The sequence below is a fragment of the Gavia stellata genome, chromosome 1 (assembly GCF_030936135.1).
Source record: "Gavia stellata isolate bGavSte3 chromosome 1, bGavSte3.hap2, whole genome shotgun sequence".
NCBI lineage: Eukaryota > Metazoa > Chordata > Aves > Gaviiformes > Gaviidae > Gavia > Gavia stellata.
Window position 1 is genome coordinate 23,271,868 of NC_082594.1, and position 24,076 is coordinate 23,295,943.

Sequence of the window (24,076 nt, forward strand, 5' to 3'; positions counted from 1 at the left end):
GCCACGCTTCTGACTGCAAAAGCGGTGATCTTGAGATTTCTGCTTAAGGCACACTTACTTCTTGAAGTCTTTAAAGACTTTATCTGAGGAAGAAAGATTTTGATTTGTTCCAACATGACATTTAAAAGCTCACTCATTATTTTTTTAAATTTATTTTGCACAAACTGTCAAATCATCTTGGAGGCAGGCCCTGATTTTCTCTTCGTTTTTAGTAAGAGAAAAGACTAGGATAGACAAAAAGCAATCTTAATTCTACAGTAAATTTTTTTCTTACCAAAATAATGTCAAGTGCGCTTTAACATATGATGATTTTTCCACTACATATACATCATTTCAGCAATTGCACCACAAGCTATGCCAACGATTGAGGAAAGATTTAAAAAAAAAGGTATCTTGAGTAGCTTTGCAAGTGAGTCACTGAAAATTCACGTAACAAAATTCTCCATGCTCAGGGGAAAACACTTCAAACACCCCCTTAAAAACAACCAGCCTGCCGATTCGACTCCTGGAGAGGGAGAATCCCTCAGGCTGCATTCCCGTGATGCCGGCAGGCAGGGAGAAGCCAGCGGGCTGCCGGGCGCTTTTCAGCAGGAGAGAGGTACCCGACTTTTCTGGGGGAACTCGGCTGAGATCCCGCTGGGCGCGCCGGTACCCCGACCTCCGCCCCGCCAGGGGGAAAAGGCGAGAGAACCAGCTCGGCAGACAGCCCGGCAGCCGAGCGGCCGCGGGCTTGGGCTCCGCCTCGTCCCGGCCCGAGGGCACGAGCGGGAGGCAGGGGGTCGCCCGCACCTGCCGTTCGCCCCTTTGAAACCGGCGTTAACGCTCGCAGACCGCGGTTCGTCGAAGGGGCGGCTGGCGCCGCGCAGGACGGTTAACGCCCGCCCGCGCGCGCGCGAACCCAGCCAGGCCGGCTCGACAGTCAGCTCGCTCCGCGCCAGCCCCCGGCCTCTCTCGCCCGCCGGACTCCGCGCTTGACGGCCTGAAGGCGCCGCGGCTCCCGCCTGCCGCTCTTCCGACCGCTCCCGCCAGCGGCAGCCAGCACCCCCCGCTGCTCCACCCCGGCCCCGGCCCCGGCCCCTACCCCGGCCCGGCGGGCGCCTTGGCTCGCCCCGGCGGCCGGCGGCGCTACCCAGCATGCCCCGCGCCGGCGCAGGCGCGCCCGGGCGGCCGCTCAGGAAGAGGAAAATGGCATAAACAACCCCAAGCGCCGGGACCACTGAGGAGGAGGCGCCGCCGCCCCCGCCGAGGGCCGCGCGGCCCCTTTAAGAGGCGCGGAGTCGCCCCCTCCTCCCCCTTCCGGAGCCGGAGCCCGGGGTGACGGCGGTTCCCGCGCCCCTTCCCCCTCCCCGCCCCCTCCCTCCCGCCCTCCTTCCCCATGGTGCCGACCCCGGCGGCGGCGGCGGGGCGGTTGCCATGAACAGCAGCGGCCTGCCCTGCTCGTCGCCGTCGCCGGTGGTGGGGCCGCCGCCGCCGGCGGCGGCGGGGGTCGGCGTGGCGGGGCCGGCGGCCGGCGGGGCGGGGGCCGGCTGCGGCGGCGGCGCCGTGAAGCTGAAGTTCTGCCGTTACTACGCCAAGGACAAGACCTGCTTCTACGGCGAGGAGTGCCAGTTCCTGCATGAGGAGCCCGGCGCCGCCCCCGCCGGCCCGGGGCCCGCCGCCCCTCTCGGCGGGCTCCCGCTCGGCATCCCCCCGGCCGCCGCCGCCGGGCCTGGCTACCCGCCGCACGGGGCCAGTCCGGGCCCGGCGGCGGCGGCGGTGGTGGGGCCTAAGAAAGCCGAGCTGGGGGCGGGAGGCGGAGGCGGCGGCGGCGGGGGGCTGGATGGCCCGCGGCTGGCGAGTGAGTGCGGCGGGGCGGCCCGGGGGTGGGGTGGGGCGGGGGCGCTGTCGGGAGTGGGGCGGCGGGGGGCGGGCGGCGCGTTCTTCCTGCTCCCCGACACGCTGTGGTGCTACCGGAAACAAATAACAACAGCCATGGTGGCGGCGGGGGTCCCCGGGCCGCCCTCCCGGCCTCCCCGCCGCGCTGCCTTGCCCGGTGCTGGGCGCCGTGGTGGTCCCAGCCGGGCGCCTCGGGACGGGGCTGTGCCGGCCGCCCTGGGGCACGCAGGGGGGACCCGCCCCTTACTGATGGGGAAGGAGCGGGCAGGTGTGTGTGGGAAGGGACCCCCGCCGGCTGGCTTTGGGGGGCACCCGGGCAGCTGCACATCGGTCACTTCAGAGCCAGGCTCGGTGCAGGTTCGCTGGAGCTCCCTGCCCAAAGTCAGGCGGGGAGGAGGGTGGTAGCAGGGAGGCAGCGCTTTCCGGAGTAGTACCCTTGGATGGGCTCCTCCAAACAACCTGTGCTGAGTTTCAGCTCTTGGAAGTTTTAAATGTTCCGGCTAAAATATTGCATTAAAAAATTATAAATACCTATATATCTCTACGTTATTTGCTACTGTGAGCAGAAACTGCTTCTAAATTCTTTTTTTCTAAGGCTTCTACAGCCTTCATATGCAGCCCCTTCTCAAATGGTGAGAGTTCAGATTGCCTGTATGCCATGCAGAGCTGCGTTGCTATTACTGGTCGGTTATGCATCTTCCTAATATGTGGTCCAATAGTTAGATGGTGTTTGCAGTAAACTGATTTTTAATAACCATTCTGTTTGTAGGTAAAGCTGCACTTGGCAGCTAGGAAAAGGATGTTCCTTCAGAAAAGTCGTGCCCCTTTAAATGAGTATATTAAGCTTGGTTGCATTACTGATTTCTGTCATAAACCTGGTATTTGTTTACATTAAATGGCTCAACTACTAAATGGTCACAACCATACCTTTTCTGAAATTAAGACGCAACCATGCTGAACATCCTGTATATATTAGTGCTTGATATGTGTTTCAGGAACCTGCAACTGCTATTTTGCCAGGTGTGGTGAGCTTGTGCCACTGAGCAGTATTATCTCTGTAGTTGGTAGCTTGTCAGTGTCTTACGTTAACACAGCACTGTTGTGTCTATACTTCCAGGAGGAGCCTATAATATAAAATTGCTTAATGCTTTCTATTAAAAGACACTATTTTGATATTTTGATCATTTTGTCAAACTTCAGTTGTTGAAGCTGAAGTCTTTCTTGCCTTTTTTTTTTATTTACAGGTAGAAATATCTTGAAGAGATTCAGCAGTGATAAGTCAATCTCTGTTCATTTTTCTTTTGGACAGACTTAGGCACAAAATACACTTTTTCCCCTATGCAAAAGGAAATCACTAAAATCTATTAAACCAGGGGATTCAGGCTTGGGGAGAGGGGGCATAATTTGGCTAGGGGGTAAAAGCTCCTATATGGAGGCTGTTTTTATAAGAAAGAGTTGCAAAATTTGCCCAAGCCCTAAATCTAAGAAAAAAAACCTCGGAGTTTGTGTGTGCTCAGAGGTTGATACTGCTGAACAGTTAAATTATTTGAAAAACTTGCTTCTGTTGAATGTGTCAGAGGTTTAAAACTACATTGAACTCTCTGCAGGAGAGGAGTGAGGGCACCAAGAGTGGACAAACGCACTCCAGTGTTATCAGTGATTACGTGCTGGGAAAGCCACCTCATTTGAAGTTATAGGAGGCAAAAGCTTGGACTGGTGGAAGAAGATCTTACAGGAAGGAAACTAACTAAGAAAAAAGAGTAAGGAAAGGAAGGACAGAGAAATTAAAGTTGAGCCAGGGAGTGGGCCCAGTCTCGCTTCTAAGCTTCCTTGCTTTGACGTACATGTGTGAAAAATAAGGAAATTAGTTGTTCAAAATCTGAAGTTGATCTGTGTAGGTACTGACAAGCTAATATCTAAAATCCTTTCCTTGCTGATGACCCATGATGTTAACAGTATGATTTCCAAAAGGATGGAATGAAAGTTTTATTTCTATAGATGTAGGAAGTAATACACAAAGTTGTATTAAATAATAAAGTTCTGAAGTTAAGAACATGAAATTGGGAATTGCCAGAAATCACCTGTCTGTACAGTGTCACCGACTGTCTTCCCTAATTCAAAAGTATTTGGTAGTCTTTGGTTATGTGACTGTGGATGCCACCTTTTCTTCCTCCTTCCTCGCTGGACCCCAGCCTCATTCAGTGCACAGAGCAGATAGTGCTCATTGACTAATTAACTGTGTAGTCCTATTTATTGTTAAAAGTGGGTCAGTGCCTCATTCTAACATGAGTGTTACTCTAATCCTGCTTTGAGTACAGGATTATTAATTTACTGATAGGTTTTTCTGTGGTAATCACAAAGGCTCTGCAAATACCGACTTATTTTCACAGCATAGGTGATAGGGACGTTGAGTGATAAGGAGAAGATGAACAGTAAAAATACAAGAAATACTCCAGTGCAGAAGTATTTCAATGTGAGGGTATGAAGTGGAATGAGCAGGTGACATCCTCAGAGCTAACTGGGAGAAGTTTCTTGCATGGTGTGTGGTAAGCCATTCTGTGCCACAGAGGTTTTGGATGCTAACATCTGACAAGGATTCCAAAAGTGATCAGATATTCTTGGAAGAAAACTCCGCTTGAGATTATTAAATGCAGAAAAAAAATAATCTCTGAATCAGATTCATCTTCCCCTAGTTATGGCTGAGAGCCTGCTGGGAAATCCTGCTTTATCCTTGCTTCATGCTTATGCTTTTGTCCACATATCCGCTACTGTCCAGTGTCAGGGATGAGGTAGTGGGCTAAATGTGGCTTTGGTCTGACTGTGTGGCTTTTTATGTTCTTGAGGAATGAGACTGACCATGCTGATGAGCTCTGCATGCTCTCAGAAGCTATCACTGCTGCCCCCCACCCCCAAACTACGTGACATTTGGAGCACATGTGTTCAAAGCACCATTCCTGCTTCTTCCCCTGGAGCTGTGAGTGCTCAGCCTTCTGCGTGGTTCACCTTACACATGTAGGGTGGCCAGCTGACTGCCTACAAAATAGGAAGCGTAGTTGGTATTACCCGTCTAAAGTTTGATATTAAAAAAAAATAAATTAATCCTTTTCACTTAGGACCTCTGTGACCAAAAAAAAAAAGGGAAGGAAAAAATAGAACAAAGTTTCCTCCAGATTTGTTAGCTGCCAAAATCTGCACATGGTGCTTTTCTAATAGGCGTATATCCCATGTGTCAGCCCAGCGAGCAGCAGTGGCAGCAGTACATAATCTGAGAAGGCTGTAGAAGGAGCAGCGGTGGGAAATGACTGTTGCTTGGCATTTAGGGGAAGCGATAGGATTGATTAGTAGGGTTTTAAGGAACAGCCCAGGGAAAGAAGGGTAGGGGGCATAATAACATGAAAAATTTCTCCTCTTGTATCTGCTCTCTGTTCTCTCTGGCAATTTCCAACTTCTGTAAGAAGCAAACGGGCAGCCTGCTTTGCTGCACACTGCTGGCTCGTTCCTAGGACACTGTCCCTTCTTGATGCCGCATGAGGGAGGGTCTGGAGAAAAATGTCATCGTGGTATTGAAATGTATCATGTCTATACATAAGTTGGATGAGTTGAAGTTGCACGGGCAACTGCGATTGTATTTGTTAGCTTTCAGGTAGTTTAACAGATGTAATGTACTTTTGTATGTAGACCTCTATTATATATTGATAGATATGAGCTGAGGTATGGCTCTAAACATTTACTAACTTCCAACCCGCTTTTTGCCATAAAGTACATGATACATAGCGCTCACTCTTTCATTTTGTCTTTGATTCCTATAAATGCGACCAAAACCCAGCGGTGTGGAGCTAGGAGCTCCAGGTGCCTTCTGGACGCGGCGGCGGCGGCAGCAGCATCGGCGGGTGGGCGCTGCTGGCCGCGGAGCCGCCGGCGGAGGAGCTGGCCACGGCAGCAGTGCTGCTGCTGCCCGAGATCCCCATGCCAAAGGCTAGCTCACCCTCTCCTAGTGAGAGCTTTTCAACTGGTTCTTTACCGGAAAGCCTTTCTCAAAGTCATCCTAGGAAATCTGTAGTCGAAACATAGGTCTGTGTTTCTGTGAGGTGCCCGTGATACTTCTGTGAGCAGCCTCGTGCTGTGTTTCTCCACAGCTGCTGAGAAAGCCTGTCTGCGAATAGGCTTTGTTGCCAGCCCATGAGAAGGTGGAAAGGGACATGAAGGCTTGGGTTGTGTTGGGTTAGCCTAATAAAAGCAGCATGTCTGTTTTTGCAGCCTGCCACCCACATGTTAGGCGGCCAGTCATAGCAGTAGTGGGTAGTGGCCACCACTGTAGCAAGTGTATGCAATCGCTTGGTGGTTAGCTTAGTGAGTATTACAGCTTAGGTTTTGTAAAATCCGTAAGTATGCTAGGCTTGGAGTGGAAAGACCTATACATTTGTATATTTTCTGTTTTTTAAAAGGTGTTTAAGTCTTTAGCAGTCCATTCCTTTTTAAACAAAATGAAGCAGTGGATATAGAAAAAATGGAAAGATAAGCTATTCAGCAAAACAGATGCTAAAGGTAGTCTGTTGGATTACACTTCTTAATACAATGAAACAATGGTCAGGATTATTCTAAATACGGATTTTTCTTATCTTTGCTAGCATTTCAGTATTTACAGCTTGAAGTATTTAGAAACAGACAGTTATCCCAAACTTTTAAATGTAAGTATAGTTGTGGCATGTCACATACTGGTCACTTTTCACTGGGTTTGTTTCTTTTTCTCTTGTATACAGGAAATAGGTATTATATTGAAGGTGTATGGTTGAGAATTCTTTTTCCAAACCTGTTTGTACTTTTTGCAAGTGATGCTGTATTAGTTGTTGTATACCTCAGTTTTCTTTAGAGACATGTTTCCCCATTCAATTTTCCTGATGCCTTTTCCAGGAGTTGATAGATGATACAATTTTCATCCTGCTTTGCTCTGAATATTTTTAAGAAATGGGGAGGCAATTCTGAGAATTGAAGAGACATTTGGGACATTTGGAGATGGTTAGAGACAACTGAGAATTGAAGAGTAAAAACAATAACCAGTTAGAGGTGCATGGGAGAAATGAAAATTACTGATTTAACTTAATCACTTTTTGTCAACTCCAGAAATCATGAAATTATAGAAATGGATTTTCTTTCCGCTTTTACATGTTTCATGTGGAAATGGAATGGGGAGGAAAATTAGGGGGGGAGCTAAGGAAAAAGAAAGGAGGGAAGGAAAAATTTCTCAATCTGCAAAGTTATATGGGATTTTGAGGGGCAGTTTTAGCATATGAAGCTTTAAAAAAAATACACTGTTAATTGGCTTTGAAACTGATTGTATCTGTTTGCATAATTTGTGGGTTTTCCTTATTGCTTGGGAAATCTTTCAAAGTCGAAATATTCCACAGAAATTACAGATACCTGAGGGGTACTGGTCATTATTTGTTTCTGGTAGTACCCGCCCTGTGTTGGGTATTGAAGAATGTAAAGAAAGCACTATAACTGTTGTAATTGTTTTTCTGCTTCAATGGCAAAGATAAAAGGAGTGTGTGATAGTTACGTTATGTGAGTAAACTCTATATGCTATATCTTAATAATTTGAAGTTTTGATGATGTTTTTTAAGATACAGAGCATCCCCATTTAGTTTCTATCTAGCAGGTATTAGATAACTGATTTTTTGTAGGTATCACTGTAGGAGTGGGCCTTCAGGAAGGATTTGAATGCTCAGAAAATAGTGACCTTGGGGACCAGCTCAGAAAGAGTTCCATGTGTAAGGAACCACCTAGAAGCAAATTTAGACTGCTGCGGGAAAAGTGGACAAATGGTAAGTGAGGGTGGGGTGATAAACACAGGCAGAAACACTTCTGTAGAACCTCAAAAGCAGAAAAAATAATCTTGGTCTTGAGGCAGCTGATGAAAAGGGGGTCAGTGGAAGGATTTAGATAGTAAGCTGATGTGGCTGATATTTTCCTATCTGTTGCTTTCTAGTAAAGATGTAATGCATTACACTGCCAGAAAAATGGTGTGGTGAATCACTGTGTATTGGAGATGAGTTGGAGTAGATCACGCTCTGTGTGTGTGTGCGTGCGTGCGTGTGTGTTCATTCCATCAGTCTTTCAGGAGTTAAACAAGTTCAGATCATGTGATTGTTTTGTTTGAGCTTCAAAGATATTTTGTGCTTAGAATTTATCTGTATTTTTTAATTTGCTTCCTAACAGCCTTTTACTCCTGACCTTTTTTTTAATTTTAGAATAGGGATTTAGAAACAGAGTACAGATATACAAAAGTGAGAGTAGAGACACGTGTTGTACAAGTTGTTGTCAGGTTGGTTATGTGATATGCAATTCCTGTAGTCTGTGAGTAGACTCCCTCAACTCCAGTTGGTCTAATGCTGATGCAACTGGCAGGAATATCTTTCCTTTCTTTTATGCATTCTCCCCCACTGCTGTGAAAAATGTCCTAATATTCTGTTTAGGTTATCTGCACACATTTCATGCAACTATTTATATAAAAAAAAAAAAAAAGCTGAGTTTTAGAACAGGGAGGCTATTAAAAACAAAAGCTTAAATGTGTGCTTTGAAAATTTTCTTGCCGTTTATTGAATAATTTGATGCAATGTATTAGGAATTGTGAAAGCTTTTGGAGAGGGTTTGCTCTGAAAGCTTTGATATTAAGTAATTGCATTACTTTGAATTGCTGTTTCTGATAACAGAGTAGTTCTGATGACTCTTTTGAAAAAGTATCAATTTTAATTTGTATTATCGCTGTGTTTCTGGACTTGGTCCATGGTGAGGAGTCCTGCTGCTCTGGACTCTGTACCGTGTTTTTTACAGAGCAAAAGCATGGCACCTATCCTTTTTTTTCAGTCTTTATCAGATGCTTCTATGATATGCAAGATAAATTAAAAAAAAAAAAAGGCAGTCCAGTCATTTAATATTATGGTAAAGATTGCTGTTTTCATTTGCTTGCCCGAGAATATCTCATCGCCTAGTGGGAGTGTTTGTAAATAAGGCAGCATTTCCCAAACTGTTTTGCTTCCTGTCTGCCTTTCAGCCAACTTGGTTCATTTGTGCTGTCTGCCCTCCAACTGCACTCTCTGTCACGGCATCCTAAGTCAGGCGTGTGCTTTTACTTTTGCCCCTCGTGCCTGAGGGTGTCGATCACTTTCTCTGTTGTCTCTATTTCAGTGATTCCTAGTCTGTGTTTCAAAAACATTGCATTAAATGAGAGAGGCATAAAAACACCGGAGAATCCACTTTCCCTAACAAGTTGCAACAGTAGCAGCACTGTAGAGAAAGTAACACTGAGATGCACATAATAGTATGTTTAGTGCTTGTGAACTGTTACAGGCTGGCACCTCAAGCATGTGATTATTTCCTGATACAAACATGTCAGTACAAAACAAAGTAGGACAAGCATAAGCTCCTTTGACACCTCGGTGCTTCTAGGAGACTAAAAGGACACAGGTCCTGAAAGACTTGCCATAGATAGGCTTTGTGTAAAAGTTTTATTGTTCTTTCCTCAATATTAGGATAGTTATCTCTGTGTAAAATTCCACTGGAGATATGGCACTGTAGTTTTTACTGCTTTATATCTAGCTGAGATAACACCTTGTCCTTTGTATGCATATGTATGCAGTGAGCCTATGATTCAGTTTACCAAGCTGTGTTGAGGTCAAAAGTGCCTGCCCTGTTTCTGTGCTGGGAGTTTAAATTGTTACCTCTCTCTGTATATACACTTTTTTCCTAGCTTAAAACTAATTGTAGTACAGTTTTTAAAGCAGTGATAATAACAAAATGAATTATTTCAATCCATGTTTTATTACCTCACCAGAAATCTTTAAATTGTTGTTTTGAAAAATATGTCAACGAAAATCTGTTGTCATCATACTTTAGCCCATTCATTTTTGGGGCAATATATCACATTACGGTAAAGGATCCATTTTTATATTAAGAACAGTTGCTGAGATGATCAGTGCTGATACTAAGTTCATAAAAGAAGCGGTATAGGATATTACAGTATCTGTTTACTGGTTAGTAAAATGTTAGAATGAAAATATCAGAAACGCCATCTTTTCAGATAGTATTAGTATTCAGGTAGTGCTAGTATTAGGCAAGACGAGCATTAAAACTAAAACCCACTGATTCTGTTGAAGCACGTGTGTTGAGTTCATCACAATAGTACTTAAACTGTGATGAGATCCTTTGTTCCTGAAAAATGTCTTTCTAATAAGTAAGGCAAAAATAACTATCTGTTGGGTTTTTTTCTCTTTGGTGCCTGCATCTGACGGGAAGCCTACTTTCTGCTAACATTCTGTGGGAGAAGAATTATATAAGATGATACTTATTTTTAATTGCAGTTGTCATATTAAGCTGCAGTGTTACTCACCAAGCAAAAAGTTATTAGATAATGTGTGTATAGAAAGTAGAAAATGTCTTCTAAATTTCTCAAGATGTTTTATTTAATTTCTTTCCAGGATTGCTGGGATGTAACTTCTGGCTTTAATATTGATGGAATTTAGAAATTTCTTCTTGTTTTCACATATGTGCTTACGTAACATGTTAGCATTTTGTTTCCCCTATTGGATTCCTAGTTGTTCCCTTACACATCCGTCTTATCTTCTCAGACCTGCTTAGTTAACCTTTCTACTTCTATAAGGAAGTTGTTGCTTCTCTCCAAGGAAGAGTCTGTTGAAAATGTATACAACTTCAATGCATGGCTAGTACTGTTACACAACAGAAAGGCATGTTCCTTTGACCAAAATAGCCAGTTCAAGACTTCTCTGAAAGTGTCTTAACTTACTTATCTAAAGTTATAATCAATGCTTTAAAAGAGAAAAGACATAAACCTCAGAAGAAGCTTTTTATTTGTTATTCTAATAGCGCTGTGCGCAGAGTAAAAAAGCATGTGCTTGCAATGGTTATATAGGAAAGATCTGGATAGACAAATTGAATGCAGCGTCTGATGTAAATTAGTAAACACATAAGAATAAAAACTTTATAAGGACTAAGATCTTCTCTTTCCAGTTTAGACTTCTGTGGCTTTTTAATACCACACTGCTCATGTGGTGAAGTGTGCCCACTTCTGAAGGCCTTCTGCTATGGATTGCTTATGATAAATCGCTTTTTTCATGCTCTGAACTACCATGGTCTTCCAGAAGCAAGTGAGAATTTATGATTTGCCAAATGTTTGGCAGAAGGACGATAAAAGCCTTCTACTTCTCATGGAGAAGGCCAGGTGCCAAATACAGTAAAACTGCCTTGGCTGTTTAGGTATTTGCTGAGCTTTCATCACTGTAACAGCTGAATGTCCCTTCTTTGAACAGAAGTGGAATATGTAGTGAACACTCTTTTTTGGTTCTATAGGCAATGCAGGAATTACTTTTTTTTTTGTACCTCTGTAAGCTGCATCTTTTCTGTTAGCCTTAATTTTCTTGCTTGTTACTATAGGGAAGTTAGTTTAAGGTAGCTAGTGTTGAGTTTTCTTTTGAAGGCAGTAGTTATAATTACCACTTCTGGAGCATTCTGTTCTAAATATGAGCTACTGCCAAGAAAACTTCCCTCTGCTCCACTGAGCTTACTTCTGATGGTTTTCTTTTGATTGTTCTGCAGAATATATTTTCTTGTGGTCTTGGTCCCTCTGCTAGAGGTGTGTTTCTAGGCTGTTTGGAAGGGGACAACAGAAAGCCTCATAGTTGAAAGCAATCTTGAAATTGCTATGGTACTAGTAGAATTGAGTGGTACGAAGGTGGATCAGCACTGGAGTACAGCAATTTGTAGGAACAGTACAAGGAGGCTGATCGGTACGGCTAAACCATTGCACTTCAGTAGGGAGATGGTCTTCATACAGCTGTATAAAAGAAAATGTTCTGGAGTAGCTTTTGCTATCTGGAGTGCCCAGTTAGATATCGGTGTGCCAACAGAAAGCCTGATTTGTAGCTCTGAGCAGCTTTAAGTGGTTTGGATAGGCTTGTGTAGCAAATACCAGTAGAAAGGCAGCAGTGTCAAAGATTAACTTTGTCATTCCCAGCAGTGTCTTTAGCCTTGCTCAGCTCTGGGGTTGCTGCCCGAAGCCTGCTTCTGCTTGCAGCTTGAGCTGCCCGGCACTGAAGATGCTTCAGCCAGACGAGGAGCAGAGCACCTGGCACTGTATTTCTGCCCTAGCAAAGCTATCTGCACCGGCTCCAGTGCTTTGTTTGGATAATGGGTGACTGCAGCTGTACAAGCTGTCTGGAGTTATTGGAGGTCATCTCTGGGGTTTCTTCACACTGAGGGGGCTCTTCACATGCCTTGCTGCTGAATGTGGCAAAACTTGCAAGGTTTCACTTGCCTCTTTCCAGTTTTAAGGATTTTGCACATTAATTGTATGTGTCCAACAGAGAAATGAAGGTATGTGGGTTTTCACGATGGCTCTAGCATAGTGAGGACCAGTGGGAGAAGTGGAAAGAATTGGTTGTTTCTTAATTCTTCAGCAGAGGCTGAAGGATTTGTAAAGTTGATGGTGTAATCTGAGGGAGTCGCTTGCTAGTTTGTTAAAAATTGGATAAAATCTGGAGTGTCTGACAGAAGTATAAGATGAAATAGCAGATATACTGCTGAAATTACATAGCGTACCTTGAAATGACAATTGCTTCTGGAAATTAAGCAGTTTTTTTCTTGGTCTTTTACAGTCAAGATGTAGCAGTTTTTGCTAATGGCTGAAATGCAGGCAGAGAAAGCTATACTGGAAATGTATTTTTAAAATAAATAAAAACCACAGTGTGAACCCTGAACAATTTATGGGCAAACTAGACTGAAACTACTCATAATTAAACATGGATTTGCTATCTTTTGGTTTTCTTGTATGAACAAGTTGTAGTAGTTTTCATGATGCCAGAAAACAATTGTGTTAAAATGCTAACAGTGTGAGTTAGGGACTGACTGTAGCAGGTAGGATGAGACAGTAATTGGTGTTACTGCAGACATTAGTATTTTTCCTGATACAATAGTTCAACCACAAAATACTTTTCCTAGGCTTTTGAATGTAGATTTCCCAAACGAAGGCAAAAGAGGGACAGACATTTAAAAGACAAGGCAAAAAAGCTTTGTCTTTTTTAGGGTTGTAGCAAGAGGACTTGTGAGGTTTCTATGTGGCTGCTCCTCATGAAAGAGTATCTAGGGCGTGGATAGTGGAGGGAGTTTTATTTTCTGATTCTCTTAGCTAACTTTTAAAACTTAAAAAGCAAAAGACATGTTGCATTCATCAGTAATTAGCATCTTTAAAGTTCTTTAGGTGTCTCCCTCAAATCTGCAGACTATACAAATAATGTTCTAGATTTGGCAGCAATACTTCAAGAATCTTTTTCACTTGCAAAGCTGATCAGGATTGCAACTGAAGTATTCAGTTTTTGATCTCTTTCCACATAGAGCTCTTCATTTGAGGTGCTGTTGGTGTTACCCCTGGTTGGCTAGTTCATACAGCTCCAGTCTCGGGGAGTGCAGCTGGGCAGTGTTTCCATCTGTCTGTAGTATGGATGCTGCTAGTCATTCTCCTTTTCCAGCCCTTCCTGTGATTTCATCTGGCTGTACTTTTGCTGTTTCCTGTGCCTACAGCATGGAAATGGCTTACCAGTTTATGTAGTCTCTTCTGGAGGGAAAATTCCCATTCTGATGAAATTTGAGAGGTTATAATCTGCATTCCTTTAGTTCTGCCACAAAGTTGCATTTTATTTCCTTTGAGGATTAGGATCAGGAAGTTGCTTCCGTGTGTCACCGGCTGGCTGTGAGTCCTCCCAGAAGTTCAAGTCGAATAGTTTGGTACAGGATGTTCTTCTGAGTTGGATGTGTGCCTTCTTACCTTGGAGCTACCAATTACTCATGCCTGTTGGCTTGCAGTGGCCTGGCCGTACTGATTAGTGTCTTTCTAATTTGCTGTGGGTGTTTTTCAGAAGCTTAATTTGAAGTGCAGCTTGTATACCATTGTAAACTCTTTTTTTTGTTGTTATCAAAGTACTACCTGCTTGAGTGTTTTGTGTTAATTATGACTGCTTCTTGTTGTTCTCTGTAGTCTCATAGTATTGAATTAATTTATTTCTGGTTAAAGTACTGTGGTAGCACGTCAAGACCCTGGTTTCTAGACAGGGGATTAATTTCTTCTTACATCCTTCATGCTTGCTTTCAGTCCAAAAGAGTTTTTGGCCACACTTCTTAAAATTGTTGCCACTTTATGAAGTATGAGATAATAAAAATAGTCTTATGCTTTTGAGGAAGCTTTTAAAATGTTTGTGTTTTGTGTGAAAGGACTTGAGATACTTTTAAATGTATGTTTTCTGTGTGTTACCCTTTAAAAGAACAGTGCATCCAGTTAAAAGCTCTACTCGACAGATATATTTCCAAGATGTGTATGCAAGAATATAGGTTTTCTTAAAATAAGCTTGCCTTCTAGGCTTTTTTTAGTTGATTTATTTTCTTTCTGATATCATTACTTGCCTTGTTATTCTTGTTTCTAAAGTTCAAACTCCTCATTGTTTCTATCAAAGCTTTTTACTTTTCTGCCTCTTTTTGCATTTGTGCTGTAACTTCATGCTGCATATGCTATCATTTGGTAACCTCTTTCCTAAAGTTTCTTTTCCATTCTGGACACTAATAGGTTTTTCGCTGTTTTGCTGGGAAGATAGATTTGAAATAGTGTTACCAAGCTTTTCCTATTCTACCCTCCCCTGCCAAAAAAAGTATGTCATAGATATTAGCAAATAAACCCACGGTAAATGAAACTTTTTCTGAAACACCTTTCTTTTTTCTTTTAGTTCCCGGAATAGATGGCGGTGGGTTAGCGGATGCTAGTCTCACAGATTCCTACTTTAGCACCAGCTTCATTGGCGTTAATGGATTTGGAAGTCCCGCTGAAACAAAGTATCCCATGATGCAGGTAATAGCAGTGAATTGTGTAGTCTTTCATTAGTTCTGTCTGGAATTGCACCAAGAAGGGAAAACTGTTCAAGAGGCAGGAAAAATGGAGCCTTCTGGTATGTGTCATCTTGTAGTGTATATACAGAGTATATATTCACTTTAATCTTCCAAATGGCGATGAAAAAATATTATTGCTTTAAAATTAGTCTGTTTTTATTGGCACTTATCTGAGCTGTTGTGTTGGGCTTTGCCACGTGTGTTAACTCTGTGTTCCTAGATTTCTTTTTAGGCTCATAGCTTATTTTGACAGCCTTTTACTAAATATATAAAAATTAGATTTTGAGACATTTCAAAGATCAAAAGTCACTGAAACAAAATGTGAACTGTCAAACCTGTAAATTACTAGGCAAAAATTTCAGAATTTGTAAACTCAGTCTCTGGTGGCTTTCAGTGATGTTGAATTCACATTTAAATCTTCTGAAATGTTTTCTTGTATTTATAGTGTTCTGTAGATGTTGGCATAGGAACTCCCATGAGGTGGAATTTATTGTTGGTAGTATTATGCAAAATATACAGCAAAAGGCTGTCATATTTAAAACCTAAATGAGTATCTATTGAATTAACACGTGTAGTACTATAATAACTCCCTCAAACTGTTATGCTTTTTAAAAGCTGAAAAGAAGTGGGTCTCTCCCTGTACTCAAAGGTTTAACAAACCAGTTTCTGGTAAATGAAAGAGAGCACAAGTCAAACAGTTCACACTGAGTCCTGACAACAACTCTCTTTTATATCAAGAAAACTCTCCTTATGAGCTTACTTTGAACTCAATTGTGGCTGTATTATGGATTGAAAAATAACTCAGCAAAAGGTGGGAAATAATTAGGTGTGTTCCTTTTTTTTTTAACTGCATGTTTTCAGGAAGGCTGGATTTTCTTATTCAACACAATTCAACTATAGAAATGTTTGTTACTGACAGTGATGCATGGTTTAAAATGAAAAATTTTAACCTCTGACCCTGAAGTGTACTATTGAAGCTGGAAGTTACAACTTTTGGTATCACTGAGATCACATAATTATATCTTTTTAGCGCAAAGTCATTATGTTTTGTATCCTTAAACTGTATTCTACAGCAACACTGGTGTCTTTCTAAACACAAATTTTTAATTATAATTGTTTCTTCTAGAAAGACAATAAGGCGTGCATCTAACATGAATGCTCATGGTATTTTTAAATACTTTACTAATGCCTGTGAGATAACAGTCAAGGCATTGTGTTTCTCTTTGAGAAAAGAGAATAAATTGTGCCTCTTACCCATTGGAGGCTAAGGAAGATTACTTCTGAAGAAGGATTTCATTCATGTTGAGAAAGTGCTTACAGGCATTAAACTACAGTTTAAAAAGCATTCTTATATTGATCTTTTTTTTCTTTGAATGATGTAATTTAAGTTCTTGTTTGCATAGGTAAAGCTAGTAATGCTGTCTGTTTTGATCGTGTGTCAGGTTCTAAATTAAGTCCATACTAACAAAGTTCAGCCACTTGGAATGCAGTTTTCCATGTCATTCAGCCCTTTGGAGAACAACGTGAGGGAAAAATCTTAGTGACTTTTACTTTAATAATACTAATGCTTTATGGTTTGGAATGCAGACTTTAAATCTGATAGATTGGTGGTTCTGTCAAGGGTATACCTTTTGCACTCTCTCTGAAAATTTGCCCAGATTTTGTCACTTCATTAAACCTTTGCAAAACTGGTTTATATAGAACTGCTGGAGACTTCCTAGATGTTAGATAATTTCCCAAAGATGTAGTGTGCATCGGCGTGTTCCAGCTTGAGTACATTCTTGCAGTTAGAGCTCTGGCCTAATCTAGGCCTTGCCTGAACTCTGAGCAGGAACGCTGATCTGCTTCGTTTCCTTCTTTCCTTTTCTTCCACTTCAGACTGAAGCAGCGTGGAAGTGGATCTGTGTTTAATGAAAGAGAGCTGCATCTGTGTTGGTTGGAACAAAGGGTGTGTAAGGGAAAAGAGACTTAGGCTGTGGGCTTACAGAACCTGAGCTGAAACTAAGTGAATAAGGAACTAGTGAGTAAGGAAGGACTGAGCAAAGGAATTGAAGCCAAGAGGAGACGGTGGTGGGATGCTCACAGAATGAGGACTGGAATTGCGCAAGTGAAAAACACAGAAACTGGGACAAAGAAACAAGTTGGCATAATGCAAAGTTGGGGCAAAGTAGGGTGGAGAGAACAAATGCATGTGCCTATTTCTCTCCAGGTCCTTGAATCAAACTAAAGATACTGAAAATTTAGTGTTCTGCCATCGATGGAACATCAGAAGTCTTCTGTAAAATATCTCATTAGCCTCTCAGTTTTGCTTTTGCAGAGGAAAACATCAGTTCCATCTATGAGTTACTCAGTCATCTCTGGTGGATCTGTGCAGTTCACAAATAGATGCATCAGTGATGCAATATGAGGAAACTTTTTCAGCTCGTTTTTTAAAACTGGGAAATTGCTCAAACATGCAAATAAACACACTGCTAGAAAAACACTAGTAAGATACAGTTAGATGTTAAGAAATGTTAACTTTAGGTTGCCAGTGCAGCCTTGAGGTTATATATTGACATGTATTCCTTGTAACATTGTATAATTTTTTCGGTGGGAAAATTATGTGGGACTTACTCAGGACACAAGATGCGTGGTGCACTTGTAATGAGCATCCATTTGATAGTTGATTAAGTGTTCATCTTACGGTTCCATGCCTTACCTCCTGCATGCTGTTCACATGCTTCTCAGGAAGACTGTTAGTTGGCAGTGCATAAGGCATGGGAAGAAAAAGGATGGCAATTAAACAAACAAACCCCCCCCCCCCCCCAAACAGTGCTGGCAAACTAGAGACCCCAGAGTTTTTGAGACTAACCTGTACAGCTGGAAAGTGAGGAGCGGAGTTAATGACCACACATAGAAAGCTTGGTTCAAGTTGTTTAACTGGCCTTAATCTATCAAAGATAGTAATAGAGTCAGTCTCTTCTGGGTAACGCTCATTTTCTTTTACCATGAGATAATCTTTCTGCAGTCCATGCTTTATTCACTAGATACTTTCCAACATAATCATCAGGGATTCAATAGACGAGTCTTCTTGACTATTTCTAATTAATCTCCAGAATGTATTTGTCATGTGCAGCAAATAAAACTGAGATTTGTTGAAAAGACTGTGATTGTGTATATTGGGGTTATCATAATGCATATGTAATGGAGCCAAATTGCCTCAAGCAAAGCTATATGCAAATTTTGCGATCATCATGGTTTTGTGTGCAGTGCATAATCTGTGTTACGGTGTTAAGTAAGCAGCAAAAGGAAGGAAAGTAAAAGTGGGTTGTATCATGATGAATTGGGGGGGGATGTGCTTCTTTGATCATAAATAATGTAGGTGACTAGTGGTCAACATTTGTGCAGAACGGCTATTTCTGACTTTGAGATTTCATTTTTATGTGTTGAATATTTTACAAGATCTCGAACATCTCATTGGGGTTAGATTAGTGGTGAAGATCCAATTAATGGCAGTGCTCAGTTTGCAGTGGGGGAAAAAGAATGAAAATCCTTGGTGCAGTTTGGAAGAGGCAGGATTTTTGAAGTGGCCATGGCTCTAATTCTTCTCTTTTCTTCTTTTCTGAAAAATATCTCTTTGCCTCATCATTCCACTCCTCCTACCTCAAAGGTCTTTGCTGTTAGCCAACCTTTCATTGCCCCCCCATTGGCCTCTTCTGTTGTTACTCACTAGTTTACTATTGATTAATAGTCTCCTCTCCTCATTGGTTTGCATTTTCCCGTAATACAGTTTTGTTTCATGTGTCTTTTTCTTCCCTGAATCTGCATGTGCTTTCATATACTGCATTAGCAGTATAGATTTCCAGCTTATCAAAGCGTATATTTTCTGTTTTCCCCTTCTCAAACTAATAACAGAGCAGGCCTGCACAACACATGGCCCACAGACTGCATGCTGTCCTTGAAGCTGTTCTTTTTCTTTTTGGCATAGCAACAGCCGAGAGAGAGTCAGAGGTGTGGTTCAAGAAGCAGCTCATTGCTTTTGGCTTTCCCAGCAGTGAGGAGCAGGAGCTGGCTGGGCCAGGATGTGTCTGATGCTTGGCTGTTTGCTCAGTCGCTCTGCATGTGCCACTTGGCTAGCTGGTGTCTGTGTTCCTCTGGCGTTAGTGCCGCCCCTTGACTAACTTGTGGCTTGATCAAAGATACAGAAGGTGCCTGAAGGAGCTTTAGCAGTATTATGTTGGGATGGTAAAAGGATATGTGAATAATCTGGCCACGGTCATAAGGGATAACAAAAAATGCTTCTATAAATACATTAACAACAAAAAGAGAGACAAGGAGAATCTCCATCCTTTACTGGATGCTGCGGGGAACATTGTCATGAAGGGTGAGGAAAAGGCTGAGGTACTTAATGTCTTCTTTGCCTCAGTCTTTAATAGCCACACCAGGTATCCTCAGGGTATTCAGCTCCCTGAGCTGGAAGACAAGGATGGAGAGCAGAACAAACTCCCCGTGATCCAGGAGGAAGCAGTTAACGACCTGCTATGCCACCTGGACACCCACAAGTCTATGGGGCCTGATGGCATCCACTCAGGGGTGCTGAGGGAGCTGGTGGAGAAGCTTGCCAAGCTGCTCTCCATCATTTATCAACAGTCCTGGTGAACGGGGGTGGTTCCGGACAACTGGAGGCTTGCCATTGTGATGCCCATCTACAAGAAGGGCCGGAAGGAGGATCTGGGGAACTACAGGCCTGTCAACCTGACCTCGGTGCCGGGGAAGATTATGGAGAGGCTCATCTTCAGGGCGCTCACGGGACACGTGCAGGATAACCAAGGGATCAGGCCCAGCCAGCATGGGTTGATGAAAGGCAGGTCCTGCTTGACCAGCCTGATCTCCTTCTATGACCAGGTGACCCGCCAAGTGGATGAGGGGAAGGCTGTTGATGTTGTCTACCTGGACTTCAGCAAAGCCTTCGACACTGTTCCCCACAGTATTCTCCTGGAGAAGCTGGCGACTCGTGGCTTAGACAAGTGCACTATTCGCTGGGTTAAAAACTGGCTGGATGGCCGAGCCCAGAGAGTTGTGGTGAATGGGGTGAAATCCAGCTGGCGGCCGGTCACAAGCGGAGTCCCCCAGGGCTCAGTTTTGGGGCCGGTCTTGTTTAATATATTTATCGATGATCTGGATGAGGGGATCTAGTGCACCCTCAGCAAGTTTGTAGATGACACCAAGTTGGGAGGGAGTGTTGATCTGCTTGAGGGTAGGAAGGCTCTGCAGAGGGATCTGGACAGGCTGGATGGATGGGCCCAGGCAGATTGGATGAAGTTCAGTAAGGCCAAGTGCCGAGTCCTACACACACTTTGGTCACAACAACCCCATGCAATGCTATAGGCTTGGGGACGAGTGGCTGGAAAGCTCCCCCGCAGAAAAGGACCTGGGGGTGTTGATTGACAGCCGGCTGAAGATGAGCCAGCAGTGTGCCCAGGTGGCCAAGAAGGCCAACGGCATCCTGGCCTGTATCAGAAATGGTGTGGCCAGCAGGAGCAGGGAGGTGATTGTCCCCCTGTACTCAGCACTGGTGAGGCCGCACCTCGAATCCTGTGTTCAGTTTTGGGCCCCTCACTACAAGAAGGACATTGAGGTGCTGGAGCGTGTCCAGAGAAGGGCGACGGAGCTGGTGAGGGGTCTGGAGCACAAGTCTTATGAGGAGCGGCTGAGGGAACTGGGGTTGTTTAGCCTGGAGAAGAGGAGGCTGAGGGGAGACCTTATCGCTCTCTACAACTACCTGAAAGGGGGTTGCAGAGAGGTGGGTGTTGGTCTCTTCTCCCAAGTGACGAGTGACAGGACTAGAGGAAATGGCCTCAAGTTGCAGCAGGGGAGATTCAGACTGGATATTAGGAAAAATTTCTTTAATGAGAGAGTAGTGGGACACTGGAATAAGCTGCCCAGGGAGGTGGTGGAGTCACCCTCCCTGGAGGTATTCAAGGAGCGTGTGGACGTGGCATTGTGGGACGTGGCTTGATGGGCATGGTGGTGTGGTTTTTTTGTTTGTGGTTTTTTGGTTGGGTTGGGTTTTTTTTATTAACGGTTGGACTTGATGATCTTACAGGTCTTTTCCAACCTTTGTGATTCTGTGACTTTATAGCAGGATGAGGCAGAGGAATACCTTGATGTTAAGACTTCTAATATCATATTAGAATTGGACAATTTGGTTGTAAGAGCATAAAACAGTAGAAGGTGTCTTCATGTATGTTACTTCACAGAAATAAGGTTTTCCTTATTTTGATAGGATGAGGTTTATAACTACATGGCTTTCATTGGACTGCAGGTTATGTAGAAAGTAAGAATCACAACTTTTCAATTAAGCACTCTAATCAAAATAAAAAAAAGACCTAACAGTTTTCAGTATTACAGTTGGCAAGACCAAGCAATGGAGAAGAATTGGTCTTGCTTGCTTTCACCATGCTAATGTTGGTATACTAAGTGTTCTTCAAAAGCCTGAGAAGTAGACACCATGCTCACTTCAAAGCCTTGCAGCTGAATAAACACAAAGACCTTTGTTCCCATTGCTGCATCTGCCAAGAGTCGAGTAATAAAACTCTCCTTATAGCACAGAAGCTTGTAAATGTCTTCAATTTTTAACTGTTGAGAACTGAGTGGAACTACAGACATGCTATTTTATATTTAAAATTATGCAGTTGTTTACATAACACTTTCTGAAGAAATCCAGTTGCTTTAGTTCAAACAGTTGTGAGTGGGACATGCTGTAGATGGTGCCAAATATGCTAACTGTTGAAGACCAGTTTTGGATTGTTTAGAAAAGAAAGCAAAAGGTATCACCCTTTGTAGGTCACAGAGTCAGACAGCTAAACAATGATTTGTTTGGTTGTGACAATCTTACTCTTTTGCAGGATGACTGCTTTTATAGTTCAATTAACATTATTCTAAAAATTACAAAGAAAATTCTGAAATATAGCTCCAGTAGAACAGTATTAAGACGAAGAGAATAGCTTGTGACATACTACAACATATTTTGAGATAACATGCTTAGCACATGAATGAACCTGAGGGAAGTGCTTATTCTGTTAGGGTTAGGGCGAGGAATGTGGAGACAGAAGGAACAAATGCCGTCTCTTATGTATTTTGGGGAAAAGAAATGGTAGAGAAGAAAGCAAAAATCTTCACTTAAGATAAGCGTTGTAACACAAGCTGTGTAAAATTAGATCTAATTGTGTGCAGCAAAGCTTTATTCATCCTCTATCTTGATGACAGTTTTGTAACTATATACTTCAGTGGAGGGAGATGAAAGCAAAGCAAACTTGTCTTAAGTGCAGCTATAATTTTGGGTTTCGCTACTGGATATTGAAGGGTAGAGGCAAGGTGGTGTATACCTTTGGAAGGTGGGAGTATTTCTTGTAACACTTGTTTTCCTAGCATAGAGAACCAAGGAAGTATTGAAAAGAAGGTGAATGGTGTCCTGGGCTGCATTAGGTAAAGCATTGATAACAGGTCAAGGGAGATGATCCTTCCCCTCTGCTCAGCACTGGTGATGTCACACCTGAAGTGCTGGGCTTCTCAGTACATGAAAGACATGGACATAATGGAGAGAGTCCAGCGAAGGGCCACAAAGATGATGAGGGGACTGAAGCATCTCTCCTGTGAGGAAAAGCTGAGAGAGCTGGGACAGTTCAGCCTGGAGAAGAGAAGGCTTGGGGAATCTCACCCATGTACATAAATACCTGAAGGGAGGGTGCAAAGAGGACAGAGTCAGGCTCTTTTCAGTGGTGCCCAGTGACAGGACCAGAGGCAATGGGCACAAACTGAAGCACAGGAGGTTCCCTCTGAACATCAGGAAACACTCTTTCACTGTGAGTGTGACTGAGTGAGCACTGGCACAGGTTGCCCAGGCAAGTCCTGGAGTCTCCATCCTTGGAGATATTCAAAAGCTGTCTGGACGTGGTCTTGGGCAACCAGCTCTAGGTGGCCCTGCTTGAGCAGGAGGGCTGGACCAGTTGGCCTCTAGAGGTCCCTTCCCACCTCAGCCCCTCTGTGAGTCTGTGAAAAGTATCTAAGCCTCAAAACTATTATTAAAACAGCAACCTAATGTGGAAATTATTTTTACAGTGATGCTGTTGATCTGCTGTCAGTGTTGTCTTAAAGTCTGTGTGAAAATACTAATTATTTTAAAAGACCTTAACTTGCAGCGGTTCTGAATAGGAAACGTTAGTACGCAATAGCCTATCTTACGTCTAGGTAAGATAATGCTACACTTTGACAAAAGTTTCATTTTTGACACAGTACCTTTTCACACAGTCTATCTCCTAAGAGGAGATGAGTTACTTTGATTAATCCTGGTGCTCGAAGAAAGAGTAAAAACTTCTGAATGAGCATATTCCCCTCCTGTAACTTAATTGCTTGACTATGCAGGAATTAACATAGTATTCTGAAAAACTTTATTTCTCAATTTTTCCATAAAATTAAAGAGCCTGTATTTTGTTACTGGTGGAAGGTTCAACAGTAGAAGAACTTCAAGCTGAAGCCTCAGGTTAAATCCTTGGACAGGGATGAATGTGACAGTTTTGTTCTGCAGTAGCTTTCTTTTGAGATGTGAACAGAAACAACTTTTTAATTTCTTTAAAGGGAGAGGGGCAGGATGTATGCCAGTCAGCTAGTTGAATTTTAACTAGTACTTAAAGAACCTCAATAAATCATAGCGATAGGCAAGCAAAGAAAATGCGTTTATATGGAACTGAGTGGCATTGGTGTGGTGCTTGGTTATGACAAAGTTGTCTTTCTGTATTAACTTCCATATGGTGAAAGTCATGATGTACTAAAAAAGTCTGAAGCTCTCATATATGTGAGCTTGCCTTGCCTGGCAGGCTTAATAGGAATGAATAGTTCATTCTCTTCTGTTAATGGTTGCTCTTACCTTTCTGGAGCTTTCATCTTTTGGGCTTGACGTTCTTGTGATTGCATTCTTCTTGAAGTTGAATTTGTATGAAAAATAGTTCAACACCATTAGAAGAGATTGAGAAGTGTTATTTAAAATCAAACCTGCCTTCCGGAAAACACAAATAATGAATAGTACTTAGGTTTTGTTTTCTTTTTTTCTTTCAAGACATTTTCAGCCTGACTTGGTAAAAATCAGATACAGGAATAACCTTCATTAAGACTAAATGCTTTCGGGTGTGGTAGAAATTTTAATACTAAAACAGTTTCAAAATCATTTACTGATTATATACAAGGCTTCTATGATAATGTTTAATAAGTGAGCAAAATGAAA

The 24,076-nt window shown here is 42.8% G+C and overlaps 1 protein-coding gene across 1 annotated transcript in view; it reads left to right on the forward strand.

Moving 5' to 3' along the window:
• The first annotated feature begins 1,413 nt into the window (after positions 1 to 1,413).
• Positions 1,414 to 24,076, forward strand: part of PAN3 (poly(A) specific ribonuclease subunit PAN3) — an 84,956-nt gene continuing 62,293 nt past the window's right edge. The window contains exons 1-3 of the mRNA XM_059836083.1: positions 1,414 to 1,837; positions 7,557 to 7,697; positions 14,658 to 14,779. Coding sequence (XP_059692066.1) covers positions 1,414 to 1,837; positions 7,557 to 7,697; positions 14,658 to 14,779 — 687 coding nt within the window. The remainder of the gene's footprint in view (positions 1,838 to 7,556; positions 7,698 to 14,657; positions 14,780 to 24,076) is intronic.